This window comes from Ambystoma mexicanum, chromosome 7p (assembly GCF_040938575.1).
Source record: "Ambystoma mexicanum isolate Mex_15411 chromosome 7p, UKY_AmexF1_1, whole genome shotgun sequence".
Taxonomy (NCBI): domain Eukaryota; kingdom Metazoa; phylum Chordata; class Amphibia; order Caudata; family Ambystomatidae; genus Ambystoma; species Ambystoma mexicanum.
In genome coordinates this window covers 198551498-198566790 of record NC_090939.1, presented here as the reverse complement: position 1 = coordinate 198566790, position 15293 = coordinate 198551498, and the positions used below count along the sequence as shown (strand labels likewise).

Here is a 15293-nt window from a genome sequence, read left to right as displayed (position 1 = left end):
TTAGGAAGAAGCTCAAGACCCAACTCTTCAAGGAATGGCTCCTCCCTTACACCTAGGACCATACACCATACACTCCCCATCATACCTGAGACTGGATGAGCCGATCCCAACTGTTCCCTCCCATGGTTACGTGTAGATCCATTGCTGACAATTGCCCTCCCTCTCCTGTTAGAGCCTCACAACCTTGTTTCACTGCTCCTTAATATTGTTGTCCCCCCTGTGATTGTACTGTTCTCTGTTCATTCTCGATGCTAGGCCTTCGCTCAATAAATACCCTAATGATAATAGTAGGAATGGGCAGGAGGATCAATGTATTAAAGATTTTATTGCATTTTCATTAGAAAATATGACATTTTGCATCACAGATTTTCCGATGTTAGCACTTGAGTTAAAAATGTATTATTGCTCTTAGCATCACTTTAGCTGCTTGGGTAATAGGTAATGGAGTAACAACTGGTTCCCCTGTCCATATTACCTAAATATTTGTACAGTGTGTCAAGAGGTAAGCTGTCAGATTTGTGTACTGTTTCCTGAGTGACACCCCAATGCGTCAAAGTTCAGACTGTACCACACTGATGAGCCCTAATGAGGATGAATGTCAATGTGGTTGTCTGAATCATTGAGACCTGTCTGTGTTGAGTTGATGAGGCACTTTTTTCTGAAGCAGTAATTAATGAGTTAAAGCTAATTGGCATACCCACAATACATTGCTCAGTCACTCTGAACTGGAGGTGAACTTCCACAGATGGCTACTGAGTCACGCTGTGGCATATGTGGCTTGTTAGCTGGAATGGCCTATTAAACCTGTCAATTCTGTCAGAGAGTAGGTTTTTTTTAATAGGTGTTGCTTAGGTATCAGTGTGGCCACAACTGCGTGATTTCATTTTATGAACTTCAACCATTGGTTTCATGTCACCCTGTTTCATATTGTTCCCTAAAGTTACATGCACATTTTAGGTACACATCATCCGTGACATGACTGCTTTCATTTGGACAAATGTGGTTACTGTGTTTTTGTCGCGGCTGCTTTCACTTCAGCTATTTTAAAAGTGGTGTTTTTTTTTCTTTTCTTAAATAAATGTTTTGTGTTTGCCATAGGGGATTTGGGTTGTGGGTGGCAGGGTGAGGTGGTGGGGTTGGGTTAGGTGGGAGGGTTGGGGTGGCCAAAAACTATCCGCGTGGAAAACAGTCGCAGCAAAAACACGTCCTTTCCTACAAATGTGATTCAGCAATATTAATTGAGTTGTTAATTATAAACAGTATTTTAAACGAGCATTTGCATAGTCAATGGGTGTACTTTTGCAGATGTATGCATATGATTGGATCAATGGGTAAAATTGTGAGGATTTGATATGACTAGATAATTGAAGGGAAGTTTTGGAGGAAGCTTTCGGGTCTTCCACAGGGTATACCTATGGCCATTCTTAGGCTGGAATTGGGGATACTTTCTTTGAAATCTGTTGTATTAAAAAAGAGGGCGGATCTGTTTATTAAAATCTGTAACAACCCCATTAATCCACTATTAGCTTGTATTGAGGAGGATATAAGTGGCAAAAAACAAACCAAATTAACAGCAGATATGGCTATATTGTTTAAAGATATAGGTTGGACTCCTAAATGGGGACAACATTATGAATATCTGAAATATCAACTAGGAAAACATTTGAATACATGGGACTGGAAAAACAACTACGTACATTTGGAGAAGCTGAAGAGCTATAGATTTGTCACATATATATTGTATACATACATAAAGGCACAAAAATATCTAAATCTTTTTCCCTCTGATAATCTAAGGCGGTTTATAATGTTACTGCGTATCAATCATTTACCTTTGTTAGCGGTAACAGGTGCTGAGCGACCATTGCCTAAAACAAAACGTTTCTGCCAAATGTGCAAAATCCAATCGGAGCCTGAAACGGCCAAGCATATATTAACGGCATGCAGAGAGATGGTTCCTGTCTACATTAAACATTACGACAGATATGTACTTAATCTTGATCATATCTAAGAGGATGGGTTCTGGTATTCATGTTTAAATACCTTTAATGGTAGCACAACAACAACGTTTTTTAGGAAGGCAGGTATTCAAGGTGCATCTTAAGTATGCAAACAAATGGATCAATTAGAGTGCTCACATTCAAATACAGAAATAGAGAGGGCCACCCGGCTCGGCGTACCTTACCCTAAGGAAGAACACCCTAACCCTGGCGGGGGTGCCTATCCCTGGGTAGCGCGTGGTGTATCGCCTATCTAACAGATATAGAGGAGAGTGCTGTCCCTAAACCTTCTATACTAGTGACAGTGTCTGTAGGCAGACAAAGGTCGTCAAAAAGGGAAAAGGTCTAAAAAATGATGTTCTCCAGAAGGTTGAGCAGTGTTCAACAAAACTGTGGATTAGATCTTGAGGCTGCTCGATCTTAAGCGTGGGTACAACCTGCGAAACAGGTCAACTGTTTATGTTCCATCCAAAGTGTACAACTTTAATAGTGCCCGTAGGTCACCGTGGTTGGGGTGTGAAATAGTACAGCTGGAGAGACCACTGGTGGGTGAAGCAGTAAAACACAGCCAGAGGGATGGAGGGATAGGAAATGGCTCTTATAAAAATATTTAGCTCACTCAGTGGTAATGAGTGTGCTACAGTGAATGGTTTTCAGAAAATAGAGTCTCTTTTTTGGTGTAGAAGAGATCAAAGGTGGATCATGAGAGCCCTCATGACCAAAAGGGGTCGACCGGTTTCAATGGCGTAGGAAATTCGAGCCATCTTCTTCAGGACCGTGATTAGAAATGCAAGCTGGGTTGCCGAGGTTCAGAGAGATGCTGAACAAGTAGAGAATTTCTGGTGTCTCCTGTGGGGAGACAAAAGGGAGGGGGGGGGAGAAATGGAGAAAAACAATCAAGGAGGGGGAAGGGCAATTGAGAAAGACTAGCAACAATCAATGCACGCAAGCATTAGGGTGGAGGTCTTCATGCATTGGGGTGGGCATGTGGGAACAAGAACTAAATAGGTCAATAAATACAGGAGAGGTGAGGGTGCCTCAGCACCTGTGAGGAGTCTCACCGCCAAAGGGTAAGGGAAGTGGGAAAGTGAAGGAGAAACGTCTCTTAAGGTGACTGGTGGGCACCACCGAAGGGGGAGGGCGGCGTGCACACAGGTTGGTGGAAGGTGTGCAAACAGGGCAAATGCAGTGGGCCCCTGTGTGGTAAACAAAGAGGGGTTGCGGGGGCAGCAACCTCCCAAAAAAGGTGCAAGATGTGTGCCGGGGTGGAGAGCTGAAAAACCCTACCTCTGGGCAGGCGTTCTTAAAAGGAGGTGGGAGGCGATCGGTGATCAAAGGTTGCTCAAAGCACCGAAAACAGATGGAAAAAGCAGCAACTAGACACACAGGTCAGGTATACCTGTTGGAAAAGCAAACCAAATCAAGGTGGTAGGATGGGCAGCAAAATACATGGCAGAGGCTAAATAAGAAATGGTCCATGATGCCTGGGTGTGGGCCGTACCTGTTAGAGGGCTGCTGCTTGTCTCTGTGTTGTCCGTGTGCTGTATCTAGCTGTACAGCTCAGGACTGGCGATTCTGACGAAAAAAGCCCCATCGCCTATAAAAAGAGCGGGAAAACGCGTTTGCGACGCAAGGACGCGGCTGACTCCTTGTAAACGCCTCACGCGTTGGAGAAAAGGAAAAAGAAGCCCGAGCACCTCTCAACACAGCAGAAGAGCGCGCTCGGACTGGCAGGGGTCAGGCACTGGAGCGTGGTCTCCGTCGGTGCTGCGAAGGACCTGGTCCCTTGTGGACGAGACTAGGGAAAAAGGGGGTTTGGGGGGGTGGTTCAAGGGCAACAATTGGCAACGAAAAAGATGTATAAGGATGAATGGAGAGCAGATGGGAATAAGGATGGATCAGAAAAAATGGTGTAAATTGAGAAAATCATGAGGGAATCATGAAAAAAACCTGAAATCATGAAAAAACACGAAAAAGCCAGAAGGGTCAAACAAGGGAGGTGAACAGAGAACAGGGCACTTCTGGTGCTGCAAGGAGTGTGGATTCAGAACAGCACTGCTAGTTCGTGCCACTGGATTTGTTCATTCAAGCCTTCAGAGTAGGTGTTGAGTCTATAAATCCACATCTGTTCTATATTGAACAGCATATTGTGATAGTTGCCGCCTCTGCGGGGCGGTGTGACTTTCTCAATGATAGTCCACTTGAAGTGATCCGCAGTGTGTCCTTTTGATGAAAAATGGGACACCAAGGGTGCAGTGAGCTTGTTCGTTCTTATGCATGATCTGTGTTCGGTCATGCGGGTTCGAACTGGCCTAAGGGTCATGCCAATGTACCTCAGGTTGCAGGGGCAAGTTATCATGTAGATAATGCCCTAGTGTTACCATTAGTAAATGTGTTCTGTATCCATGATGTTTTCCATCCAATCTCTATCTGTGTAGTTCTGGCGGTCTGGGCGCACATGGAGCAGTTACCACAGGGCTCATGTCCTTTGATAGGTGGAATATTCCAAAGGGTACCCTGGGTTGGCTCTTCCCCTGTGTATGCTAGGTATCAGAGTCTTGACGACCTTATCTCTCACATTGCAACGTCTCTTAAGGGCAAATCGTGGAACAGGGATGTTGGAGGCGCCTGTGTTGAGAATAGGCCACGTCTTTTTACTTCCCGTTTGATTTTATTGAGAAGAGGTGAAAAACTGAACACAGCTGTGAAGGTGTTAGACTCTCTGGGTTTGGTATGCTGTTGTAGGGTGATGGAACGTGGAATGTTCCTGGCTCTTTTACAGGTGTCCTTGATAATCCTCCAGGGGTAACCTCTCTCGGCGAGTTGCGTTTGGAGTTGTTTGGGTTGTCTGGTATAGTCTGGAGTCTGTGTGCACAGCCTTCTATAGCGCAGGAACTGCCCAAAGGGGAGATTATCTCTGAGTGCCTTAGGGTGGGAGCTTGAGTAGCAAAGCAAAGAATTTCTGTCTGTGGTTTTCTTGTAAACGCTCGAGGAGAGGTACCCACTAGATGCTGAGATGGCAAGGTCGAGGAAATGGGTGTTAAATCTATGTCTCTCCATGGTGAACTTGAGATGGGGATTGAGGGAGTTGAGCCAGGTGTGGAAAGCCTCTATATCGTGTTCTGAGCCTCTGAATATCACAAGAATATCGTCAATGTAACGCCGCCATATAGTTAAATCGGCGAGATATGGATTGGTCTCAGGATAGATGTGTTAGCGTTCGAATAAATCCACATACAGATTAGCGAGGCTGGGGGCAAAAGTCGCCCCCATCGCAGTTCCTGGGATCTGTTGGTAAAAAGTCTCTTCAAAGAGAAAGTAGTTCTTGGTCAATGCTATTTCTGCTAGAGATAAGATGAAGCTGGGTGGGACTCCATGCAGGTCCATACCCGAGTGTAGCATTCCGCTAAGCATTTGCAATGTCTCTTGCTGCGGTATCCAGGTGTAAAGGGACTCTATGTCGATAGTGACTAGCCATTCTGTTTCTGGATTGTATGCAATGGTGTGTAAAAGAGTGAGCATATTAGTAGAGTCTTTAACATAACTGGTCATTTTTGGAACTTGGTCTTTGATAAAGAAATCCACATATTGTGAGAGGGGTTCCAGTATAGAACTAATCGCGGAAACAATCGGACGCCCTGGTGGAGGTATTAGTCCTTTGTGGATCTTAGGAAGAGCATATATGGCCGGAATCCGAGGGTGAGGGGGGGACAGAAAAGCAGCTTCACGGGCGCTGATGTGTCCCTCAGCTTCGGCCTCGTAGACGATGGGTGCTATCAGAGCCTGCAAGGATGGAGTAGGGTCTCTGGGTAGAATACAATAGCTATTGGGGTCATTGAGCAGGGTGTTGACCATTGTAATGTACTTGGTGGTATCCATAATGACAATGGCACCTCCTTTGTCAGCTGGTTTAATCATGATATCTGGGTTGTTTGCTAAATCTGTCAGAGCGAATGCCAGTCTACACTTGTCACTCTATAAAGTATGGACTTATGCTGATAAAATCTTGAACAACACAGTAAAATTGTAACTCTTTGACCAGCCGCAGTAAGGAAATTAGGGCTCTGTCTATTAGTAGAGTCACCTTAATTGATTTAATTGAGGTCAGAGATACAGATGAATTTATTTTAATGTTTTTTTTTGTTCACTATGTATTGTTCTAATTTTAGATTTAAATTTGGTTTCAAATATATATGAAAGCATTACTATCTGCTTCTTTTGATACATTATGTATAATCAATGAATATAGGTACATATGAATTTATTGATTTTCTGATTTATGTATAAAGTTTTTTATATAAAACTATATCACATTAAATAAAATAAATAAGATATGACTATATGCATGTATGAATGTGTTTGTATATAGTGATGAGTGTAGATGGATGGGTGAGTGTGGGAGTAAATAGTATTGATGGCTGGCGTAATTGGATGGCTACATGGCTTTTATTGGGTCGAAGGATGGCTATTCGATGTACAGAAAGATTGCTATGGTGAGCAAAACATCTGTTAAGGAAAATAAGAAGTAGTTTCCCGGTTCCTGTGAATCACAGTATTAGGTGCCATGTAAAAATGCTTTTGTCTCATATAAAGATGCAATAGGCAATTAAGCCATGACCCAGCTGGTGTCAGCAATCCTTCAAACGTTGAAGAATAGCTGACTTTTTGCTCTTTACTTTCTCCAGTAGAGTAATCATTCCTTTGTTCTCTTCGTCTTTTAAGGAAAACAAAATGGGCAACAATCCCTACTAAATAATTTCACAAAGCAAAGGGCACCTTTGTGATATCGCCACCTCAGGCAGGCAGAAAGGCAGTCTAAATTGCCTACTGTAGGAACCTCTGATCCGCTCCCAGCTTTCCCCCTTCACAGCACTGTGTGATCCCATGCAACAGTTCTCATATCAACAAACGGATCTGGTACAAGTCGTAGGTGGCCAACTCATTGCGGCATAAACATTATTATACCAATGAGTCTGGCATTGGCTAGAGGGGGTGGACTGAGTTCAGAAGTTGGGTGGCGGGTGGGGGGGGGGGAGGGGCGTTGGCAGCTGCCCCTTTATTGGCTAGCTTGTGAAGTTTGAGTCGTGTTTATAATAATTCCACTGTTGGGCTAGTGGAGAGGAGCGGATAGAGAGAATGAGCAGAAAGCCGGAGGAGGTGCTGGGGAGGCATAGCATGAAAATGTTGCAGAGAAAGGATGAACTTAGAGTTTTAGCATGAGAGTAGCAAGACATGCAATTAGCAAGACCATAAATAGATTTTTAGACAAGCATGATCTTGAAAAGAGCAATTCTGCATAAAGAGCCATCCACCATGGTGTTGGTATGTAGACGGGGGAGTGGACCTGGGTAAGTTGTAAAGGGTGCAGGTAGGAAAGCTTAGAACTTTATTTTGAAGGGGTAGGAGTGCAGGTGGAGACCTAAGAGTACGTTTGTAAATAGCCAAATCATGGGTTATGTGGTTGCAGATTCTCCGTATGTTGAGTTAATCCAGGTCATAGTGGCAATAACCATGATACATTTTTTGAGTTTTAGGTCGCTCTCATAAAGGACCCCAAGGTTAGGACCCTTTGGTAATGGAGTGAGGGCTGGGGAAGGAGATGGTAGAGCGGGGTCAACATTGGAGGTAAGGAGAACGATGAGGCCTAAAATTACTTCTATCTTGGAGTAGTTAAGGATTAGACAGCACAATTTCGTCCAATGATGGATTGAGGGAGCTTGTTACGTGTTCAATGATAGCGGGGTAAAGGAGGGAAAAAAGGAGATTTGTGTATATTCCTGAAGGAGCATGGATGCTGCCATTTGGTGGTAGATGCTTGTCATTTGGGGCCACTGCGACATTCATACTTGCCAAAACAGATACCCTCTCCCAGGAACTCTATAGTTCTCCAGATTCCTTCTCCTAGCCTTAACAAGATTTCAAGAAAAACAACTGACAGATCAAAATGTGCAGTAGAGGCTCCAGTCTTGTGCAACACCTCCTAGCCCTTATCATGGACATCATCCACAATTGGGCCTATTTTGCCTTGCCTAAACACCCAATCAATTTTCTCTTGCATTTGTCATATATGTCAATCTTGTATCACTCCTTCCATACCTCCACATCCTCTTTCTTTCCTGCTATGCCTCATGCGTCTTTTAGGATGTTCCTTGAAGTGACAAATGGCTCTGCATAAGCTTTTTGGAACTGACTAATACATAAATAATACATGCAATGTTATACCAAGCAAATTGGATTGTTTCTGGCATCAGATGGCTATACCTATGCAGGTAAATCATGCCTATAGGTCAATTTCTGCAGTCAGATGTTGTCACTGTACAGATTTGACCCTGTTTTCTTAGATCCTGAAATTTAGAAGCCATTTATCAGCACTGTATGTGGCCTCAATATGTGCTTTGACAGTTCTCTTAATTTAGGCCCTGACCATTTAGTAGTTGTACAGAATGTAGAAAACTTTTAAAAAAAAACAGACATTTCCTGTATTAATTTTATTATGTTACGAATGGATTACATGCTAGCTAAATAAATTATGTATCAATATTAAGACAACTTGCACAGTGGATATCTCAAATGAAAGTGATACGCATTTTAAAACATTGAAGTGTATGTTTTTTTTTTCAGGACTTTGACTCTTTCTTTGATGCCAAGGAAGTAAATGAAATTTTTTCGTTCCTGGGACTTGCACCACGACTTAGCTCCAAGGTACGAATGTTTGGCATTAGTGATTCTTTGCAGCAACCCGTTTGAAAAAAAAATAATTCATTATAAATTCATTTTAGAAAAAAAACTTTATAAGAATATACTGGTTTCCTATCTATTATTGAGGTTCTCTATAAAAAAAAGTTAAAAAATGTTTTTACAAATAACTGGATTAGGTGTTTTTTTTCCCCAATGTGTTTTCTCTGTCCTATTTTTACTGGGAGATGTGTGGGAGGTGGTGGAGATGCCCACTTCTGAACCCCAGGTTTTAAAAGAATCTTCTGCCCTTTCCCTTTTTGTTTACAGGTTAATCCCTATATTGTTTTTGATTTCCATTCTAAAAACATCCCTACTACGTACGTGCCTGTGCAATTTACAAAATGGTTCACACCGTTATCATATTTTTTAAAACAGTTAACAGCCTTGGTTTCTCATTATGTATGCCTCTGTTTAATTGCTTCTATTTATCCCTGACAGCATTTTTATCAAACATAATTTTTACTGCCATCAGAAAAAGTTTTCTTGACACTGCTATTTCATACACTTACTTTTTGAGCAATATTATATACTATGGCTTGAGTAGCATGGAGCACACAGTAAACAAATAAGGATGTCTTTCTTGCCAGAGTTACATTTATTGGAGTTTACTTGCACATGTTTGTGCTCTTCATTTTGTGTAACCAGTTTTCCCTCAGATTACAGAACAGCTAATGACCTTATTTCGCATCTGTAGTGCCTGGATTTTGTGACAGTGTTGACATTTCTGTTGCATTATTACTAGGCATAAAATAAGCAGTATTGAAAAGGAGTGTGGGAGCCCCTCTACTGAGAACAAACACTTCCACTCAGGAGAGTCTACAGCCACGTTTTAGCTTACTGCAACCTTCCCAGAGGAGAACATTTCCATTTGCATTCCAGTCTTTGTCACACCCACAAGGACAGTCCAGCACCAACATGCTAAGCAAAACTCCTCTGAACAAGAGTACCATCAGAAACCCCGGACACGTGTTTCGGCCTTGTTGGGCCTCCTCAGTGAGGTGAAGCTGATCTTCTCTAAGGCACAATGAGCAAAGGCTCCACATCTGGATTACCCTTGGTTTCTTAGGGTGAAACCCCAATTTTTACAAAATTAAAAAGGAGTGTGGTAGCCCCTCTACTGAGAACGAACGTGGGTCAAACATCCTGTTCTATGTAATTTCTTCCACAGCTGTAGACCCTGCCGAGCAGAAGAAATGTTTTGCAATAAAAGCCCTCTCCATTACATTATTACATTACATTATTCACCATTTCTTGAAGGGCCTTCCTGTGTGCACAATGTCTTAAAACCTTTGTTTTGACCGCTTTTGACGTTAGTGGTATCATGTGGAATTCTGTATGGTATCCAAGATTGAATATCTGGCCGACACACATAGATCCTAAATCAAAGTGTAACAAGCTAAGGCCCACACACATAGATCCTAAATCAAAGTGTAACAAGCTTGCCAAAATACCTGAGGTGGACACCCTAATGGACGATTGTCAACTCATTGATCTTTACGCTAGTCAGGACCTCTGTATTGTAGTTACTGTACTTGTAGGCATCCCTGCTTTTGTAGGTGTTGAAGAGCAGTAAGATTGGAATCCAGGGGCAACTGCTGATTTTTTAAATGCTTTGCCCACCATTGGTCAAAATGTGCCTTTTCTGGGAGTAAAGGTTGATTACCCTTGAAGAGGATGCAACAATGTCCTATGCTCATACGATTTTTCACCATATTATCTTAATGTGGGCCAAACAATTGACCTCCCAAAAATACATGCGTAGAATAATGTTCTTTAGAGGACCACTCATTTTTCTTTCCGGTGCTGGATGTAGATGTTCCTTATAGCCACTGCAGTTGCACCAGTGGATGATGTGATAGTTCCAGTGCAGTCTAGTGCAGTATCTGAGGGTCTGAAATCAACTGTGCCCCCTGCTCGATCTTCAGAGGTACGCCTACATAATCTGCTTCCTCTTCCGTTAGTATGCCTACAAATCCTTGAGCGTAGATTGTGCCAACTAAACCTCCTTTACCAGTATGTAATGAATTAATGATAGGGTGGCCCTCGCATATGCCTTTTCTAATACAGATTCCACCTTTCGATATTGAGGATTGTTTGATGCCATGTCTTCAGTGGACACTGTGGGTTTCCGAGATAAATCAGGGACCATTAGGTCAACGTGTGTAACATCAACCAATTCTAAATTCTCACACATGATAGGATACCATTTAGACGAGAATTGTGGTAGTATGATTTTTTTGGGGGTCTGTCCATTCTCTCATAAGATTATTTCTGTTTCATTTGAATACTGGAATCTTTGATGAAGAGGGGAAGCAATGACAGTAGGGCAATGCCCCTCATCTACCGCTTGCAGCTCATTCTCTGTGAGAGATGGATTCTGCCATATGTTAACACAATCTCGGATTGCAATTGGTTTGTATCACCCTATATAGGGTATGGCGCAATATTATGTTCAAGTTCTAAAGATTCTGTCAAAGAATTACCAATCATACTTTGTATGTTCCAATTCCTAATTGTGGGAGACATGGGTAATAAGAATGCAGTCTCATGCCCACTTTCAAATAGGTTTCTGTTGTATTCTGCTTGTAAGAATGTTTGGATGCATAGGTGGAATGGATGGAATAGTAGTGTGGTATGTTTGGGAAGTCTTGGGTGAGTGTTCTTCAGAATGGCAATTGGAAGGTAGCTAGCTGGGGTGTTGGATGTCCAATGTTTGTGTGTCTGTATCCTATAGGGAGCTACATAAGGGCTGTAACTGTAAGCTGGAATAAAGCTCTTGTCTATATAACTAGATCCTGGCATGGTGATTGCAGGAGTAAGGAACCCACTACATTTTGGCGAATAATTGGTCCTCTTTGGGCTGCAGTAAGGACAAGGAAGTTGTGGTGGGGAGCAGCTAAGGTCACACAACCACTACCCCTGAGGACCCATCCTTCCACACTCCAAGCAGATGCCTGCAAGAAAGGTGGGGGCTAGGCAGCAGAGCGCCTTTGTCCCTAGACTTGCATGCAGGTCAATGCGAGTGTGGCAAGGGGAGAGACTAGGGAGTTGACTGCAGGAGGCCCGGTGGTATTTTGTTGCAGAGCAAGTCGGATCCTGCACAGGAAGGCCGGTGTTGGGTCCTGATGGCAAGGGGGCCAGCAGGGCCAGGTGAGGGCTGGGAAGTGGAGCGTTTCCATTTTAGTGCTGCCTGTGTGACAAGGGGTTCCAGCAGTACTGTGCTGTCCTGGAACAGTGGTCTGAGGTAGTGAGGTGGATGAACAGTCCGTGCCGGTGAGCACCCTTTGCCGGAGTAGCTGGTGAGCAAGCAGTGGCAGCCATGGTGGCTCCATGTTGTTCGTCAGATGGCGAGCAGTGCCGTTTCCCACAACAGTCGTGGGGGGTGAGCCGGGGCGGGTGTAGTGCTGAGAGCGTTGTCTGCGGTTCCAGCGATCCTCTCGCCCATGTTGCTCCGTTTACACTGACCACGTCACTACAGGGGGGGGCAGAACGCCAATGCGCCGCATGTAACGGTGTTGATGTGCTCTATGGTGCGCATTGGGGAGTAAGGGATGGAACTGTCTGCAGTGGTGTCGGTGAGACCGCCCTAGTGGGCAATATGTGGCAGGAATTGCCTCGGCGTACATGGCAAGCGTTCCAGGGAAGGTGTATGCTCCCGAAAGGAAAAAACAGAGAGTGAAAAGCGGGTGGAGAAAGGGAGTAGCGAAGGTCTAAAGAAAAGGAAATAAACATTCTAGGAGTAATCCATTTTGTTTGGAACAACTTTGGCATGGAAGCTGTGACAAAGGGGGCACCGGTTTGGCTCATGTCAGGAGGCATGCCTTACGGCTAGATGGCGGATCATACATGGCTGTTTTGAGGGAATTTATCCATCAACTACTTGAGCTGTTGCACCTGTTCAAGAAAATGTTGGTTCAGGAGGATTATTAACTGACCTTTTGGTAGATGTTTTCTGGGACCTGCGTTTGGTAACAATGCTGTTGGTCTATTTGTTGTGGTCTCATGTGTAGTTTGGGCCAAATCATATCTCTCCAGGGGAGGAGGAGGATATGTTAGGGTTGCAAGACCTGTTTAATCTAGTGCTGTTTGTGCACATGTTGTGGCCCCATGTTAGGGGTTTTCAGGACAAAATTCTTTTTGACATGGGGTTGCGGGGTGTTGTCAATTGTGGGACTGTGGAGTTTTCATGATTTTGTTGCTTGGACATTGAGGGAACGGATTACAACATTAATTGGAGAACCAGTTTAATTCATCCACAGGATCTATTGACATGTGGGTGCGGGGATGTTCTTTCTGGGACATTGGATTTTCATGTTTTTTTTTGTTGCAATTTGGACATGTGGGTAGGGGAAGGTTTAAAATTCGGGATATGCTGCCTCTTAAATTGTATTGATGATATGTTCAAAGTTGTTTTGTTTTCTCATTGGTTTGTTTTATTTGTGATCAGTGTTGTGTTGTTTGTTTTGGTTTTGTCCATGGTTTTGGCTGGGCGAAATTGTATATGGTTGGGCACGGTTGCCATGTTGAACAGTAGGTTGAGGTTTATTTTTGTGCATTTTTAATCTGGTCGGATTTTGGTGCAGAATTGGTGCATGGTTGGGTACGATTGCCATGCCAGCAGTATGCTTGGGATTTATTTAGGGCGCATTTTGTAACCGGGCAGATTTTGGTGCGAAACTGGTGCATGGTTGGGTACAATTGCCATGTTCAGCAGTATGTTTGGGGTTTATTTAGCGTGCATTTTTTATCTGTGAGGATTTTGGTGCGAAACTTGTTCATGGTTGGGTACGGTTGTTATGTTCAGCACTATGATTGGGGATTATTTAGGGTGCATTTGTAATCTGGGCGGATTTGTGGTGCACAACTGTGCATGGTTGGGAATGGTTGCCATGTTGAACAGTAGGCTGGTGTTTATTTTAGTGCATTTTAATGCCTGGCGGGTTTCCGTGCAAGCTTGGCACATTGGTTGTGGTTTTGGTTGCCAAAAGCAGTATTTTTTCCAGGCCGGCAAAGCACAAGTTTGCCGGTGAAGGGCAACGATCTCCCAGCAGGCCTGACCTGCCGGTAGATCAGGCCCCCACCATCAGATAAATGCCTGAATCCCCAGCACTGGTAATGCAAGTCATAATTGGGGAAATACCAAGTGAAGATATAAGAAGCATGTCCCTGAAGATGGTCACGGATGACCGAAATGCATTGCCACATAATACAGTGAAGAAAAAAATTAAGTGGATTTCCACACAGATCCTTCCAGCTGTCTGGGACACCTTACCCAGACAAACACTTGGCGCATGTAACAAATCACCCCATAGTGTAAATGGGGTGGTATCTGGCAACAGGACCAAATAATTGAACGAGAATATGAAAACTACTCACAAATCATTGATATATCAAGCTGTGCCCGCGCAACCCTACATGGTAGATCGATGGGGTTTAAAAAGTGGCTTAAGGGATATTGATATCTCTTACTCCAAAAGGATAGTGAATGCATGTTGCAGATCATCATGACAAAAAACTCCTGTAATTTTGGGGATATTTCTAATGACCTCTCTTCTTACAACTTTGATGTACAATGCAACCCAGTGTCTGAAGAAAACTGGAAATTGCACTTTTGTAGTTTATATGGGTTGACAGGAACTTAAAGCTGTACTGCATTACCAGAAATTGAGTGGGCACTAAAAATAGAGATTGAACAGGTAGAAACCTGTTTTAGAAAATCTTCACATTCTAGGGCCCTGAGAGCTAACAATATTAATAATTTCATTTTCAAGGCTAACACAAAATTATGGGCCAAAGTGCTGGTACTACTATTTCAAAATACTAACACAACTAAACACACCCGATGTACTTGGAAAGGCTCCATAGTTGTACCCATTTATAAAAAGGGCGACCACCTTAATCCATCACGTTATTGGCCTAATTGACCCAGAGAGCAAAATATTTGCCACATTTATATTGAGAGGCTTGGAAGCTTGGATCCAAGAAAAGAAGTTGCTAAGTAAATACTGAACAGGTTTTCGTAAAGGGGTGGGAACATCCTTGAATGGATTCCTTATGTGGTGTATCCAGGAAAAGGTCTGGGTAAAGAAAGGGACACCTGTTTATGTAGCAGCCATTGACTTTTCCCAGGCCTTCGACATAGTGAACTGAAGTAGACTTTGGGAAAGAGAGAAATGCTGTAGCATCACAGAACATCTCTTAGCTATTTCAATCAGCTTACATAAAAATATATATCTTCTAGTTAGAATGAACAGGCAGGGAAGCTTAACAAACAGAATTGAAGTTCATAGAGGTTTCCGACAAGGATGCGTTCTAGCTCCCTGCCTGTTCAATCTTTACCTCGATGACTTGGGAAACACACTGTCTGCGGTTGCCTTTGCAGAACCCCGACTTGGTTAGCTATGAGTAGTATGGAAGTCTTACGCATACAATATTGTTCTCCTTGATTATACTCAGCAAGGCTGGTAATATTTAATGGCTGCTATTGAGAACTGTGTATTAATCAATGAGTTGAGAATCAATCCTCAAAAAACGACATTTATTCGAATGGTCAAA

At 43.2% G+C, this 15293-nt stretch overlaps 1 protein-coding gene across 5 annotated transcripts in view; it reads left to right on the top strand.

Annotated features, from left to right (window-relative positions):
* The window catches only part of SH3BGR (SH3 domain binding glutamate rich protein), a 542810-nt gene that overhangs the window by 300550 nt on the left and 226967 nt on the right, over positions 1–15293 (top strand). For all 5 annotated transcript variants that reach the window (XM_069636057.1, XM_069636059.1, XM_069636058.1 and 2 more), the window contains exon 3: positions 8622–8702. In XM_069636057.1, the coding sequence (XP_069492158.1) occupies positions 8622–8702 (81 nt within the window). The remainder of the gene's footprint in view (positions 1–8621; positions 8703–15293) is intronic.